The sequence below is a fragment of the Rhinatrema bivittatum genome, chromosome 9 (assembly GCF_901001135.1).
Source record: "Rhinatrema bivittatum chromosome 9, aRhiBiv1.1, whole genome shotgun sequence".
NCBI lineage: Eukaryota > Metazoa > Chordata > Amphibia > Gymnophiona > Rhinatrematidae > Rhinatrema > Rhinatrema bivittatum.
The window spans coordinates 249,894,934-249,911,725 of NC_042623.1; the positions used below are offsets into that span (position 1 = coordinate 249,894,934).

General features: G+C 46.7%; 1 protein-coding gene across 9 annotated transcripts in view; it reads right to left on the reverse strand.

Moving 5' to 3' along the window:
- ECT2 (epithelial cell transforming 2) overlaps nucleotides 1–16,792 on the reverse strand; it is a 199,443-nt gene that overhangs the window by 178,823 nt on the left and 3,828 nt on the right. For all 9 annotated transcript variants that reach the window (XM_029616751.1, XM_029616758.1, XM_029616756.1 and 6 more), the window contains one exon: nucleotides 6,147–6,236. In XM_029616751.1, coding sequence (XP_029472611.1) covers nucleotides 6,147–6,236 — 90 coding nt within the window. The remainder of the gene's footprint in view (nucleotides 1–6,146; nucleotides 6,237–16,792) is intronic.

Consider the following 16,792-nt stretch of genomic DNA (forward strand, 5'->3'; position numbering starts at 1 on the left):
GGATGCTGCCAAATACGTTTCTGCTCAAGCAAACAGCTGCTGAGCCCACTGTTGCCACATTATCTGAAAAAACTCAAACTGCATGAATGATAGACCATAACACTTGTATGGATGACCACAGACCCTGAACAGTCTGTCCTTGTCAGGCTAGTGTTGGTGGTCACCACTCCTCTATCCGGTATTCCCAACTCCACTCCTCACTCTAAATTGGCCCAAGAAAGCCAGCGTAAAGGACTGGTTCTGGCTATCCCTCGAAGCCATGTTGGAAGCTGAAAGATGACTTGGGGAGAGAGACTATATGTGCAAATGCCCATAAATCTAAATCCAGCGCAGAAGTCATAGTACCCAGGACTTACAAATAACCCACACTTTGGGTACCAAAATTGCAATAGACTATGGACCCGAGCCTGCAATGTCACCCCCTCCACCATGAGGAACCCTCTTCCCAACCTGGTATTAAACCTCGCCCCCAGATACTCCAGCAATTGAAAGGAAATAAGGCTGCTGTATGCTAGGTTCACCACCCAGGCCGGAGACCGCATTGTCTGCAGCACGGAAGGTCTCACAATGCCTCTATCGCTCCATGGTGAGACCACACCTTGAATACTGTGTACAATTCTGGTCACCGAATCTCAAAAAAGATATAATTGCGATGGAGAAGGTACAGAGAACGGCTACCAAAATGATAAGGGGAATGGAACAGCTCCCCTATGAGGAAAGACTAAAGAGGTTAGGACTTTTCAGCTTGGAGAAGAGATGGCTGAGGGGGGATATGATAGAGGTGTTTAAAATCATGAGAGGTCTAGAACGGGTAGATGTGAATCAGTTATTTACGCTTTCGAATAATAGAAAGACTAGGGAGCACTCCATGAAGTTAGCATTTGGCACATTTAAAACTAATCGGAGAAAGTTCTTTTTTACTCAACGCACAATTAAACTCTGGAATTTGTTGCCAGAGGATGTGGTTAGTGCAGTTAGTATAGCTGTGTTTAAAAAAGGATTGGATAAGTTATTGAAGGAGAAGTCCATTACCTGCTATTAATTAAGTTGACTTAGAAAATAGCCACTGCTATTACTAGCAATAGTAACATGGAATAGGCTTAGTTTTTGGGTACTTGCCAGGTTCTTATGGCCTGGATTGGCCACTGTTGGAAACAGGATGCTGGGCTTGATGGACCCTTGGTCTGACCCAGAATGGCATGTTCTTATGCCTCGAGTTGTACCAAGAACCCTCTCTCTTTGCAGGGCCACTGCTACCACCACCATCACCTTGGTGAAGGTCCGAGGAGCAGTCACCAATCCTAACTGTAGAACTCCTGGAACTAAAAGTGTTCACCTAGGGCCAACTGCAGAAGCTTTTGATGTCCTGAGAAGCCTCTGTCAATCTGATACCAAATTCTCCCCTTTGCAAACCTCCGCTCTTACTGATTTTAATGTTTCCATGCAACAATGAGGTACCTGGAACTCAGCACTGATCTTCTTCAGATCCAGAATGGGCCATAAAGTGTCTTCTCTGACACTGAAATTGATTGAATATCTGCCTTTCCCCAATTACTCCAGAGGCACAGTCACTATCAGCTCCAGATACTGTAAACCAGCGCTTTCCAAAGTGCGTGTCGCCTGCAGCGTGCCAGTGTGTCGCGCAAGCCCGGTGCACGTGACGGGGCGGAGCAAGTGGTATACTGAGGAGAGGTCAGGAGGAGCCAATGCGGCCGCCGATGGACCTCATCCCACTGGCGGCTGAGTAGTGAAGTATCGCTGTGCTGTGCCGGAGACACAGCAGGAAGATCGGCAGGGCCGTGGTGGAGCTCACTTCACCACGGCCCGAAGAAAAAAAGGTCACTTCTAAACATGCAGGTGATGCTGCTCCTCCTTCTTGCCCGCGCGGCCCCGGAATAAAAAATGTTGCCGGAGCCGCGTGGGCAGGAAGGAGGAGCAGCCATGTGCAGAAGAGGAGCAACGTTGTTGCAGCGGGCTGAGGAGGAGGCGGCCTGGTAGCAGGGCTGCCGCCGCAGAGCCCATCCTGCAGCGACCCGAGAAGAGGAGGAGGCCCAGAGCCCATAGAGTGTGTGTATGAGATGAGTTGAGAGATTGTGTGCGGGAGTGAGGACCTGAATGTTTGCCGAGACGGCATGTGACAGTGAGCCTGTGCTTGAGCAAGACAGCATGCGGGAGCGAGAGAGCCTGGGTGTGTGAGTCAGACAGCATGTGCAAGAGAGACTGTGTATGAATTATTGTATGAGAGAGAGAGAATAAGAACCTGACTGAGGGAAGAAGATAGATGGAGAGAAAAGAAATAGAAAGACAATATGAAAGGAATTGGCAAGAAAATAAGAAAGGGAAGGTGGAACAAAAAAAAGCCTGTGACCAACTGATTAGATTGGCACATGTAATCTTTGGTAATGTGCAAGAGTAGAACTTTCTCTATGTGGATCTCAATGTACGAAGTGGAAACCCACGGGGCCTGCACAGAGGCGGCAGCAGAATGGGCTTCAGTACCAGTAGCAGCAATCAGCGCCTCCCCAATAGCCATGCGGCATCCGTGACAGTGGCAGCAGAGGAATGAGAGAGGCTCCGAGGTTGCTGGCAAAAGAAAGAGGGGGTCTGCCTTTAGTGTGTGCATGTGTATGAATGGGAGTCTACCTGGGGGTGTATGTGTGTGAATGGATGGGTGCCTGCCTGAGGATGTGTGTGTATGAGAATGAATGTGTGAGAATAGGTGCCTGTCTGGGAGTCTGTGTGTGTGAGAATGGATGTGTGCATCTCTGGGGGATGGTGAGGGAGTGGTGTGAAAATGAATGGGACCTTGCCTGGGTGTGTGTGTATGAGGAAGCCAGTGAGAGTGAGAGCATGAGTGTGTATGAGAAAATCCAGGGGAGTAAGAGTGTGTGGGGGGTGTGTGTGGAGGGGGAGAGTGTCAGTGTCTGTGAGAGCGAGAGGTTATGGTGGGTATAAGAGCATGAATGTGTATGTATGTGACAGTATATGTGTGAGAGAGAATGGACATGTGAGTATGTGTGAGAGAGGATAACCTCCTAATCCTGGACAATATCAGGGTGACTGGAAATCAAGAGCTCCCATGTATGAGATGGGGCTTTTTAAAATCCCTAGTTTTAATTATTGGGTGTTATTTAATATATGTGCTGTTTTGAAATATTTTATTGGTGTTTGTAAAAAATGTATATGATTTTAATTAATAGAAATTCTATTTATCAATAGTTTTAAAATATTCTTTTATGAGTATGGTTTTACTATTATAACTGATGCTTTATGTTTCGTGATTTTATTTGTTTTATAAGGAATGGTGGATCTGATTTTCCATTATTAATACACAGAGTCTGGCTTCTTGGGGTTTCCATTTCAGTTTTTGTCTAACTTGTGCTCCTTTATTTTGTATTCTATATTTGGTGAGGGTCTACCTCTGCTCTGTGTGTGACCATGATGAGAGATTCTGCTAGCATAGGGATGTAAAGAAATCTGGTTTGTTTTGTTTCCTCAGAAGGTGGTGTATTGGTATTCTAGGACCCAGTGTAATATTTACCTTTGCGTTTTCACAGGTAGGGGTATTGTTGTTTGAGTCCTTGGTGTTATTACTGTTATGTTATGATGGGATTGCAGTATAGATTTTGAGTGTCTTTTTTGCGAGGTTTTATTTTCGTTCACAATGTGCCTGGCAGTGGAAGGTGTTTGTGCTGCTGTTACTGTGAGGCGACACCAGCATTTGAAAATATCTTTTAGTATGATGAGCTGTAAGGGAAGCATCCAAGCTCCATTGTTTGGGGGAATTTCAGTGGATGCACAGAGTTACAGAACTGGAGGTGCAGGATTTATATTGACATTCTGTCCCTTCCTATATATTCCAGATTTCACTCTCATAGCCATATAGAATTAGTTGAATGAGGCTATCAAATAATTTTATAGTGTGAAACTGGCCAGCTTTTTAAAATTACGCAGAAGACCCTTTGGACTTTATTAACACCAAATATTCAAAAGCTGTGTTCATCCCATCAAGCTCATATATCTCATTAAAGAGGTAAATTGAACAACAACTTTGTTTTATTATTGTTACTCAAATTATAACAATAAAACATTAATCTTGGAATATTATATATTATGAAAGGTTTTCACAAGATAAAATGTTTCAACAACACAACCTATTATGTATATATTTAAGGAAACATACATAAATTGTCGAAATACATTTCGTTCGTTTAACCTTTAACCTCTGGTTTGCTAGTAGACTGAATTACTGTGCCACGAAATTATGTTTGTCTAAAAAGTGTGTCACCAACATGAAAAGTTGGGAAAGCTCTGCTGTAAACACCAATACAGTGCGCATGGCATCTCTCTACCTGTGACATGCAAGGGGAACTCATGAGTCTTCTTGGACCAGAAGAGCAAAATCTTAGGTGAAGCCGCCTCTTATCACATTCAGTACCCATTGGTTCAAAGACCTTGGTCCATTCCTCAGAGCAAAGGGACAATGACCCTCCCATTGTCTTTTTTTTTTTTTAGAAGAGCAGACCAGCCTCCTTTCATTGTGCAGCCTTGCTGCCTGCAGCCCCTTGACAGGAGTTATCCTGGGTGAAATTATGCAGACCCTGAAAGGATCGTTTCCGCAATGATCCTTGCTTCTGAGATGAAAAAGGCTCCTGTTGGAATGATACCCTCTCTTCAGCTTATCTTTAGCCCTCTGGACACCCAAAATGTTTGGGGGGAGTCCAGATCCTAGCCAAACACTAACCTCCCCTTAAAGAGGAGATCTCTGAGCTGGGACTTGAACCAGATATCTGTTGATGAATTGCATAACCAAAGAAAACATCTAGCCGATACCGCCGACCCCATAATCTCAGCTGATGTATGAAACAGATAAGGCACATATGCCACATAAGCCATGGCTGCCTCCAGGCACGCTGCTTGCCCTAGCTAAGGCTGAGGACACCTGTGTTTTTGCCTGCAAGTTCTGCACCTACCACAGCCAGTCCCCACATGCCCAAGATCAAAACCTCAAACATCCTTTTTTAGGTGATCGGCAACTTCCAATCCTGAGCAACCCTCCAGCATGGCCAAATGCTCTGTCCATATATTTTTCTTCATAACCTCGCAGATTGAAGCATCAGCCTCCGGCAGGTGCCAAGAAGCAGTCTGCAGTGGGGGATGAGGATGAATGTCCCCACCTCAAGACTCTCAACCCCCAACCCCACACTCTACATGCACAAGCACACGGGGAAGGAAAGGGCTAAGAAATACTGAATTCAATAGGAAATGGAGTATACTGGGAGGACAAAAAGTGCATGCACACACACCCATCTATACAGGGGTGAAGAGAGAGAAAGTGGAAGATGCAAGGAGTGGAGAGTGCCCCCCAGCCATACACCCCCCTTCACGCACATACAAGGGAGAGTCCAAAGTAGAAAGTACTAGAAAGAATAAAAATATATCCCACATCCATATACACCAACATCTCCCCACCTCCAGATGAAGAGAGGGGGAAAGCATGCCCCCATCCAGAGGGACAGAGGAGAGGAGAACAAAGTGGAAAGCATAAAGAGAAAAGTCTGCAAACACATACTCATGGGGGTAAGGAAAGGATGACAAGGGGAAGAATGTCCCCAGCCATACAACCCCCCATGCCACTGACAGGGATAGCAAGCCAAGCAAGCAGAGATACAGACCCTAGTATATACATACAGCACAGAACAGTTAAGCAAAACTGTATTAGAACATTCAATAACTACCACCTACTAGATATAAAACATTTGTTTTATATCTAGTATAAAAATATAAAATTAAATATAAAATATATATATATTATATATAATATATAATATATATATTATATATAATATAAAATATATATATTATAAAATATATATATATTTATATATTATATATAAAATATATATATATATTATATATAATATAAAATATAAAAATCTAGATATAAAAATATAAAATTAGAATTAGGACATTAAACCCCATTCAAAAAAAAAAAAAAAACCACCACCACACACCATACTACAGTTTCTGTGTCCCATCAGCTACATGTCCTTAAAGTCCAAACAGATATAAGAAAAAAAATATATATATCGGACCTCCCCTACACTAATCTGCTTTGTAACAATATTAATGATAGACCACCTTACCAGTTCTTCTTTCTTTCTGAATCCTGTGAAGCACAGCACTAGATTCAGCATACTTGCACAATACAGTGGGCGACATGTGAAGGGAAGAGGCTTAAAAAAAAAAAGATTTTTTTTTTTTTAGTAATGTACGACCAGCCAGTCAGATTTTACAACAAATGCAATACGACTAGCTTAAACCTGTGGATCAGCTTTTTACAGTAACCTGTAGCAAATATTCTGCAGAATTCAAGAAAGTCCATGATTTGTTTATGACGACTGTATGTAGTTTTGTGTCACCAAGGAAAAAGTTTTTCCTTCATGCTTACAGTGTCCTCCAGCCTCCATCTTCTCCCCCCCCCCCCCCCCCCCCCCAACCCAGTATTACAGAAAGTACTAAATCAGTACATAACTTGCTAAGGAGTACATCTTACTACTCCACACAGCCCTCACTTCACAACAGCCGACAGATCTCCCCCTTCATACACAGCCATGCACCCTACCCCACCCACCTTGAGCACAAAATGGAGATAAGACTTCAAAGTACAAGACCACTACTTAAACTCTTAAAATACTAGCTGGCTTTATAGCAGCACAAGGGGTTTTGGCAAAAGTTGGGCACTGAAACGTCACCTTAGATATACCCATGCAGTGACCTCAGCCATTCAGTATTCTCTTCAAAAGATTGTGGACATACTATTAAACTTGAACATTTGAATACAACTTGATTAAAAACTTGATTAAAAAAAACTGGTGACTAACTGTACTCAAAACATAAGTGCCAAATCCCAGCAATATTATAGATGCACTGAGCTAGGGATAGGGTGACTGCTTACCCGTAATCTCTTGGAATCGAGATTCACCCCATGGGCGATTCTGGGTACTGTCCATGGGCAGCCGTGGACGGGCTGCTGAGTCCATCTGTCTACCCTGAGAAAAATGAAATTATCAGGTGAGTAAATTTCTCAGCGTGTAGCCAGATGGACTCAGGACCAATGGGATGTACAAAAGCTACTCTCGAATGGGGCAGGAGACTGCCCCTGGTCCGGTTAGCACCATCCTCATGGGGCCAGACATCCAGGTTATAGAACCCGGAGGTGGTGTGCAAGGACCACCACATCGCTGCTCGGCAGTTGTCAACGGGAGACAGATTAGTTTCTGCCTAGGATATTGCCTGGGCCCTAGTGAAATGAGCTTTAACCTGTGTTATAATCTGGTGTAGTTGTGGACCCTGGATCATAGTGAGAGCTGACTCCACCCACAGGGTGGAGCCCTGTGGGGACTCACCACTATAGGCGTGGTCTCAGCTGAGACTGACACAGTTAGTAATGAGACGTTATTAGACTGGAATGTAGGTGAAGTTCCCACCGAGTGGGAAGACAGACACTGTCCAGAGTGGTAACGTGGCTCAGTGATGATATCCCTGGTAGTGGCCCGCGGAGCGGAGTACACCAGGGAACTCCTCCAACGAACACTTCAGGAGTAGATCCAGTAGTGGCCCGCAGCACGGGGGGCACGCGAGAATCAACACAGATGTTAGGTAACGAAGTGCAGGAGGTCAGCAGAGTAGAATGGAAGAGGTTACTCACTCCGAAGTGTAGAAGCAGATATGCTGAGGTGAGCATGGTAGTGGCCCGAGGCACACCGGAGGTTCTGTCAGCAAGATGATAGCAATGAGTAGAGTACTCACAAGGCTGAACAAGGCTGAGTCCCGATATAAGTAGATGGGTTCTCCAGGCAGGAAGGCCCTCGAGGAGCGGGTACCTAAGGCGTTCAAGGCCCAGAGTGCAGGAACGAGTTCAGAGTAGCGAATAGCGAAGCATCTCCAAGAGAAGTGGAATTCAGCAGGAAGGAAGTCCTTGCTAACTTGTAGTAAGCAAAGTCCGAATAGCTTAAATACACTGAGAGGTGACATTATGTGGAGGGGACGCCCCCGAGGTTCCCGCCATGACATGTTTAAGAGAGGGCCTGGTGGGCACGTGCCCTAGGTAATCCCTGATTCAAGATGGCAGACAGAATTGCCCATGCCATCCCGGGGACGCCGGGGAAGGCGGCATTCGCAGGCGGAGACTGCCAATCTTCCAAGAATCGCTGGTGCAGGGGGGGAAAAAAAAAAACCAAACAAAAACAGGTGCGTAGAGGTCGCAGCCATCTGCAACCGACGGGCGCAACAACCTGAAGGAATAAAGGCTTCCCTACCTCTACATAAGCTCCCATGATCACTTCCCTTGAGCCAGTGAGCTATGGTAGCTCGTAAAGCTGCTTGTTTCCTTCCACTTGTTTCCTTCCACCGCGGTCCATCTTGCACATCGGTTCTGAATGTCCCAGATACCATACTAAACACCTACTGATATTTTAGTGGCATAGGAGGCAGTATTCTTTCGTGTCCTTGTGTATATCTAAGAACGGTAAAGGAAATGGACTGGTTCAGGTGAAACGCCTAGACTACCTTTGGTAAGAAGGAAGGAACGATGCGAAGCTGTAACGTTCCTGGAGTAAACCGGAAGAAAGGCTCCTGACACAACAGCACCTGTAGTTCAGAGATGTGACGAACTGAGCACATCGCCACCAAGAATACAGTCTTCAGCGTTAACAGGCATAGAGACTGTGCAGTAACCGAAAGGAAGGCCCTGCAAGAAATCCAATGCTAGATTGATGTTCCACTGGGGGGACCAGCCACTGTAAGGGTAGTCTGAGATTTTTAACCTCTTTTAGGAAACTGGTCAAGTCTGGATGTGTTGACAGGCGGGCTCTGTTCACCTCACCTCTGAAACAGGAGAGCACCACCAAATGGACCTTCAAGGAGTTGAGAGACAACCCTTTGTTCAGGCTGTCCTGTAAAAAAATTCCAGAATCATGGGGCATCTTGGTCGGAGGGGGCACCACGCATTCCTCGCACCAGGCCTCAAATGTTCTCCAGATTCACATGTACATCAAGGAGCAAGCTGATGATTACTACTGCTGAATAGCATGCTTTGTCAGGCAAGCCCTCTCAAGGCCAGACCGTAAGACAAAACAGAGTTGGGTCCTCGAAGGATCGGACCTTGATGGACAATGTCCCTGTGTGGAGGGAGGCATAAGGGGCTCTCCAACAAAAGCCTCCGCATATCACAGGCATCTGAGCCAATCCCTAGCCACCAAGTCTAGTCCTCTGTTGTGTTCGATCTTGTGAATGATCTTGCCCAGCAGAGGCCACGAAGGGAAGGTGTACAGTAAGTCCTCCTCTAGCCAGGTCTAGACAAGGGCATCGATCCCTTAGGAGCACTGATATCTTCAGCAACCAAAGAATTGGAGGACCTTTGCATTGCAAGATGTGGCCAGTAAGTCAATGGATGGGAGGCCCCAGTGATCTACTAGAAGCTGGAAGGCTCTGGTCGACAATGCCCATTGCCCTGGATTCATACTTTCCCTGTTGAGAAAGTCCGCTCAGACGTATTTTTCCCCCGTGATGTGGGCAACCAAGATCCCTTGTAAACTTAATTCCGTCCATTCCATAAGGGGGTCTATTTCCAGAGACACTTGGTGGCTTTTGATTCCTCCCAACAGTTTATGTAGACTACCATTGTTACGTTGTCTGACATCACACAGACTGCCTGTCCCTGGAGTCTGTAGCTGAATTGCAGACATGCTAATCTGACAGCTCAGGCTTCCAGGCGGTTTATGTTCCAGTGCGCTTCTTCCTTGGTCCACGCCCCTGGGTTGTTAATTCCTGACAGTGAGCTCCCCACCCTCAGAGACTCGTGTCCATTGTGAGGATTAGCCAGTTCGATGGGGACAGGCTTACACCGTTGCTTAGATGAACTTCCTATAGCCACCACTGGAGCCAAGAACATACTTCCATCAATAGGTGGAGACGAAGCGAGTAGTCTTGAGCAGTGGGTTCTCCAACGTGACAGCAGAGAGTGTTGGAGTGGCCACGTGTGCCTTCGCCCATGGTAGTACCTCCAGGGTTGATGCCATCAGGCCGAGGACCTGGAGATAGTTTCACACCCTGGGGTGCATTGTGTTAGTCAGACACACTTGGCACATCAGTTTCCTTTTCCTCAAGGGAGGGAGAGAGGAAGACTGTCTTGCTTGGTGTTCCAGGCACTCCAAGGACTGGGATGGCTTGAGGCTAATGTTGTCCATGATCACGACCCAACCAAGTTTCTGGAGCACGGACCTGACCCTGCTGGTCACCTGGGGGCTCTCTTCCAATGACTTTGTCCAGATCAGCCAGTCGTCTAAGTAAGGGTGCACCAGGATCCCTTATTTCCTCAGTGCCACCGCCACCATAACTTTGGAGAATGTTCTGGGGCAAAGGACAACACCCGGAACTGATAATGGCAGCCCAGGATCATAAAGCATAGTAAGCGCTGGTGGTCTTGACTGATTGGAATATGAAGATAGGCCTCCGATAACCTCCCCAGACCTAAGAACTCTGGTTGTATAGCCATGACAGAGCGCATAGTTTCCATGCGAAAGGGAATTATCCGAAGATGACAGACACTCGAGGACCAGGATGGGGCGAAATGAATCAGTCTTCTTGGGTACAATGAAATAGATGTAATGCCCCATATTTTGCTGGGGTGTAGATACAGAGGTTATAAACCTCAAACCAAGGAGCCTTAATGTGGATCCCACTGCCAGTTTGTGTTGGGAGTGGCAAGGTGATGTCATGAACATGTCCCTAGGGATGCTGTGAAATTCCAGAGCGTAAACTTCTTGAATGATGTTGAGTACCTATTTGTCAATGTGATCTCGACCTACTGCCGATAGAAGAGGGATAGTTGGCCCCCTATCTCCTCGTCCCATAGATGGGTCAGCCAAATTTCATTGGGAAGTTCAGGTCCAACTTGAGCATGAACTAGTTCCTCTTTTTGGTTGTAGACTCCGAAAAGACAGACCTTCCTGAGGGCACAGATGTCTGAAACGACAAGTTTCTGTAGGGCCAGAAGCGCTGGGAGCCCCTGGCCAGACCCCCTGACGGGTGAGGGCTGCTGCAACCTTTTTCTTATCTTCCAGTAACCAAGGCACTGGTTACTAGCTAGCTCTTCCAATTCGCTTCTGAAAAAGAGGGATCCCTTAAGGCATCTTTTGTGAGTGAGTGTCTTAGAGGTTGCGTCCTCTGACCAATTTTGCAGCCATAGCGGTCTTCTGGCTGCCACCACTGAGGCTACTACTCTGGTCGAGATACGTACTAGGTGAGAGCTTGCATCTGCTAAGAAGGCCGCAGCGGGCTCCATCGCCACCCTAGAACGTTCCCCTGAGCTATCTGCCTCTCTCAAAAGAAGCAGACACGAGCGAACCACCAGGGCACAACAGGAAGTGATATTGCTGTCATGTCAAAGGCTTACTTAAGGATGGACTCCAACCACCTATCGTGCACATCCTTCAAGGCTGCTCCTCCAATGCCAGACCTCCTTTAAAGATGGCTTCCAGGGCATCACACTCCAGGTAAATCAACTCCTGGAAGGCTTCCAGCATCAGGAAACAAGAGGCTTTTCGTAGAGACACCAGGATGGGAATCTTCTTTGGTTCTGACAGAGGCTTCAGGGTCTGGGAGACCAGGGATGGCAATTTCAATTCTGTAGGAAAACTGTAGCATGGCCCGGTATGGCTCCAGATCTGGAAGGATTTCCCTGTCCTCCGATGAGTCTGCATCTCCTTCATCGTCCATGGTGTCTGGGTCCCTGTCAGGTATACCTTTCGTAAGGGGAAGCATGTCAGAGGCATGCTGATGACCTTGTCCTACCAGCCCTTCACAATTGGGGCTCAGACTGAGCAGGGGCAGCAGCTGACTGTGCCTGAACAAAGGCTTGAAGGCCTTGAAAGAATGCCACCTAAGGAAAGATCACGGGTCCATACCTAGCCCAGGAGGAACTGGGGTAGGTGCCGTTGAACCGCCCTCTCGAGGAGGATGCAGCCCAGGGATTGCTCAGATCCGGGGTGCTACCAGATAAGGTCGTGGCTGACCTGTCCTCTGACTGGGAGGAGCCGGGCTTGGATACGTTCTGAGAGTCCAGCCCTCCCTGGCTTCCTCACAGTGCTGATACACAAAGGATTCTAGGTCAGACTGTGCAGCTCTTATATGGCAGGTAGCATTAAGATTGTCCCTTGTGCTTCTATGATGCCGGAGCCATAGTTCACTGTAGCATGTGCGTTCAGCCAGCTAGCACTTGGACTCCAGCGTGCAGAAATCGTTCCTGACATGAGTAGGTAATAAGCATCTGGTGTATGAATGTAAAAAAAAAAAAAAAAAAAAAAGCCAAGGAAGCCCTTTAAAACAGGGCTACTCCCTACGAAACTTCCTCTGCCGCCGGACCCACCTGCAAGCCGGGACCCGATCCAGCCAACAGGCCCCTACCCTGCCTCCAGCCAGCTTCGCCAACCACGTGGCGTTCCCCTCCCTGAGCAACCCGGTAAGAGCCGCACTGACGCTGACGTCAGCGCCTGGGAGGGGGGACAGGAAACCAAGAAAAAAAAAAAAAAAAAGCTAAGGAAGCCCTTTAAAACAGGGCTACTCCCCGCGGTGCCGCGCGCCAAAGGAGCATGCCCAAGGAGCGCGCCCAAGGGGCCTGCCCCTTGGTGCACCCCTTAGTGCGGCCCTCAGTGTGCCCTCATCGTTCGTCTCCAACCCACGGACTAATTCCTCAATCTGACCAGACGCCAACCCGACTCAACATAACACTCACTCAACTCTCAACCTCCTCACTCAGACGGACGCTCACTCAACTCAACCTCCTCACTCAGACGCTCACTCGAACTTCAGCCACGCCCCAACTCTTCAATAAAGGAACGCTCACTCAAAGCTCACCCAGCCCCTCACCAGAAGAGAAACATGACACAAGGCTACCCAATCCCTATCCTACAACACAGCATGCTTACCAAAGAAAAATCAGCCAAGCTTCTCAGGTCCCGTGCCACCAGATCTCTCATCCCAATCATGATCTCCCCTTTACTCAACTTCTGGGTCTTACTTTATTCTCATTGACCCTATTCAACGCTCAATCACTCACTAAGAAATCACATATCCTGAACGATTATCTCGACTCAAACCCAGACATCTGCGCTATAACGGAAACTTGGCTTAAACCCACAGACATAGCCCTAATAAACCAACTACCTACACATCTTTACAACTTTTTCTCTCTTCCTAGACAAAAAAAAAAAAAGAGGCGGCGGCCTGCTCCTAGCGGCCAAGAAAGAACTTAGGCTAACTCTACAACCAACCAAGTCCACATCCAAATTAGAACTAGGCCTGTTCAAATCTGACCAGCTTCAAATCCTTCTCATTTATGCTCCGCCAGGTCTCCTAGACACAGACGCCTTCCCCATTGTAGAAACAATAGCCAGATATATCAATCTAGATGCCCCCGCTTTGATCTTAGGAGACTTCAACCTCCACGTTGACTCAATCCTTCTCTCTACCAACTGCGAAGCATTCCTCACCTCCCTCAAGACTATGGGTTTTAATCAAATTATCAACAAACCCACCCATAAAGCAGGTCATACTCTAGATCTCATTTTCATAAACTCCGGCTTATCACATTCTACCCCCCCTGAATGCACACCAGTCCCCTGGTCTGACCATGTATTGATTTCCACCACCCTCTTGAGAAAAGAAAATCCTAACTCTCAATCCACGCAATCTACTTTTCACTACAGAAGATCTTGTTCCCCTGAGATCCTCAGTGAGCACCTAACAAAGGAACTACTCAACCTAGATGTCTCAACTCCCAACTCAGCACTGTTCTCATGGCACATCACAGAATCAGTAGCAAACAAAATATGCCCTCTTACAACCAAAAAAAAAAAAAAAAAAAATCAGACATCTAACAGGAAACAACCTTGATTCTCCGATGAACTCAGAAAACTTAAACTGAACCTCAGACAGAAAGAGAAGAAATGGTGTAAGACCCCAGGCCCGAGCACACTAGCCGCCTACAAATCAGCCCTCCACTCCTAGAACAAAAAAAGATTTTTACGCCCAAAGAATTCACGACCTCGTTTTCAACGCCAAGGCCCTATTCTCATATGTATCGGATCTCACAAAAACCATCACCCCACCCATCCCGGATGATCAAGCACAAAGGCAAATGAACTCGCAACTTTCTTCCAGAGCAAAATATCCAACCTACTAACACTCCTGCCCACCAACCCATATTCCCATTTCCATCTCTTTCCTGTCAAACACCAGAACCACTCTGGATTCATTTGAACTTACATCTGCCCTAGAGATAGAATCCTTAATAAAGAAAATGAAACCCTCAAACCATCCCCTCGATCATATCCCAACTAAACTACTCCTATCGGTGCCAGACGCCATCTCCAGACATCTAGCGGATATCATAAACCGCTCACTATCCCAAAGAATTTTCCCTGATGTACTGAAACTCGCTACCCTCAAACCCCTGCTCAAAACACCAAACCTAGACCCTAAGGAACCCAATAACTTCCGCCCCATCTCAAATTTGCCGTTCATTGCTAAGATCATGGAAAAACTAGTCAACCAACTGTCAGACTACCTGGAAGACCACAACATTCTTCACCCTACGCAATATGGATTCCGCAAATCTTTAAACACAGAGACCCTCCTCATCTCCCTCACAGATCACCTTCTCATGGGGCTGGACACTGGACACTCCTTCCTTCTAGTACTTGACATCTCGGCTGCATTTGACACTGTGAATCACTCCATCCTCAAACTACTTACAGACATCGGGATAACAGGAACAGCATTCAAATGGTTCGACTCTTTCCTCAATAACAGAGGATACAAAGTAAAAATCAATAACAAAGAGTCTCCTTGCATCAACTCCACAAGAGGCGTACCTCAGGGCTCTTCCCTGTCACCTACACTCTTCAATATATACCTGCTCCCCCCTCTGTCAGCTGCTTACAAAGCTAAGACTTAAACACTATCTATACGCAGACGACGTTCAAATCCTGATCCCGATAACCGAATCCCTCTCAAACACACTTAAATTCTGGGACAACTGTCTTCAAGACATCAACCACCTAACGAACCTAAACCTAGTGCTGAACACATCTAAGACTGAACTGCTCCTTATTTCTCCCAACCTCAGTGATAACCTTCACCTGTCCCACACCAACACCCTGGGGTCAGCCAAGCAAGAAATCTCGGCGTTATAATTGATAACCAGCTAAATCTAAAGAGGTTCATCAACACAACCAAGGACTGCTTCTTCAAACTTCAGGTGCTAAAGAGACTCAAACCGCTTCTGTATTTCCAGGACTTCAGATCAGTACTCCAAGCCATCATTTTTTCCAAATTAGACTGTTGCAATTCAATTCTACTAGGTCTTCCCGCCTCTTCCACCAAACCGCTTCAAATGCTGCAAAACTTGGCCGCCAGAATCTTATCAAACGCCAACAGAAGAGACCACATCACACCTATCCTAAAAAATCTGCATTGGCTTCCTATAAGCTTCAGAATCTTACACAAATGTCTCACCATCATTCACAAATCAGTTTAAAATCAAAGCCCCATCGATATCCAATACCCACCCACTCTACACACGTCCCTAAGACCGATCAGAGAAGCCTACAGGGGATCGCTTCACCCCCCCAGCCAAATCCACACTCCACTCAGCCACCAAAGAGAGAGCCTTCTCGACAGCGGCACCTAACATTTGGAATGCTATGCCCTCTGACCTTAGACAAGAACCCTGTCTATTGAACTTCAGAAAAAAAGTGAAGACTTCACTTTTTTTCTGAAGTTCAATATTCCAACAAGCCTTCCCTTAATCTGGGACCTCCCCATCTACAGGCTCACTCCAAGGCCCTCTAGTCATCACATCTCCTTTACTGCGTTTGTAAATATTGTTGTATTGACATGGTTTAGTTCAGAATTCCTCTGCCATTGGCTCCTCTTATTCCCAGTTTGGGTACCCCTGTTTTATTGTAACTTTCGTTTATTCTTGGCTATGTTAATGTTATTTCCCTATGTTCCATGTAAACAGATATATGATCTGTATCATGAATGCCGGTATATAAAAGCACTAAATAAATAAATACTTATGCGTGCAGGTATGCACACTTATGCGCACAGTAGGGCTGGCCCGCACCATGCCTACTAATGGTCTATGGGGGGAAAATGGCACCACACTAAACCACGAGCAAGATGGCACCACCGTGGCCTGGCCACCTAAGCCTGACCAGAGGAAAGACTTACCGGAGCCCTGCTTTTACTTACCTGAGCTCAGCGCTTACCAGCTGAGTACAGAGAGTCTCCAGCTGCAGGGGGAGAGGGCTTAGGCAGTCACCACCACTCTCTGCTTCCTGCACCCATTGCTTTTCAGCTGCTTCAGCAGCTGAGTCCACGCCAGGAACTGGCTACCGGACCAAGGCACAGCTCTGAGGGATCTCGGAAAATCGCCTCAGGAATTCTCAACTGGGGGAGGAACCATTAGGTATCACTGCAGGAGAGCGAGGCTCGGTCTCTCCAATTTAAAGGTAAACTTTCTTCTTCAAACCAGACTGCAATCCCTCTAAACACTGATGCTGGTGTGGGGATTGCATGTCCACATCTGCTAGGAAACGGAGCGATACTGAATGGCTAAGGTCACTGAAGGTATATCTAAGGTGACGACAGCTTTGAAACCTGACTCAGTCTCCATCTGCTAGCAGGGGAGCACATAACCCATCGGTCCATCTGGCTACACGCT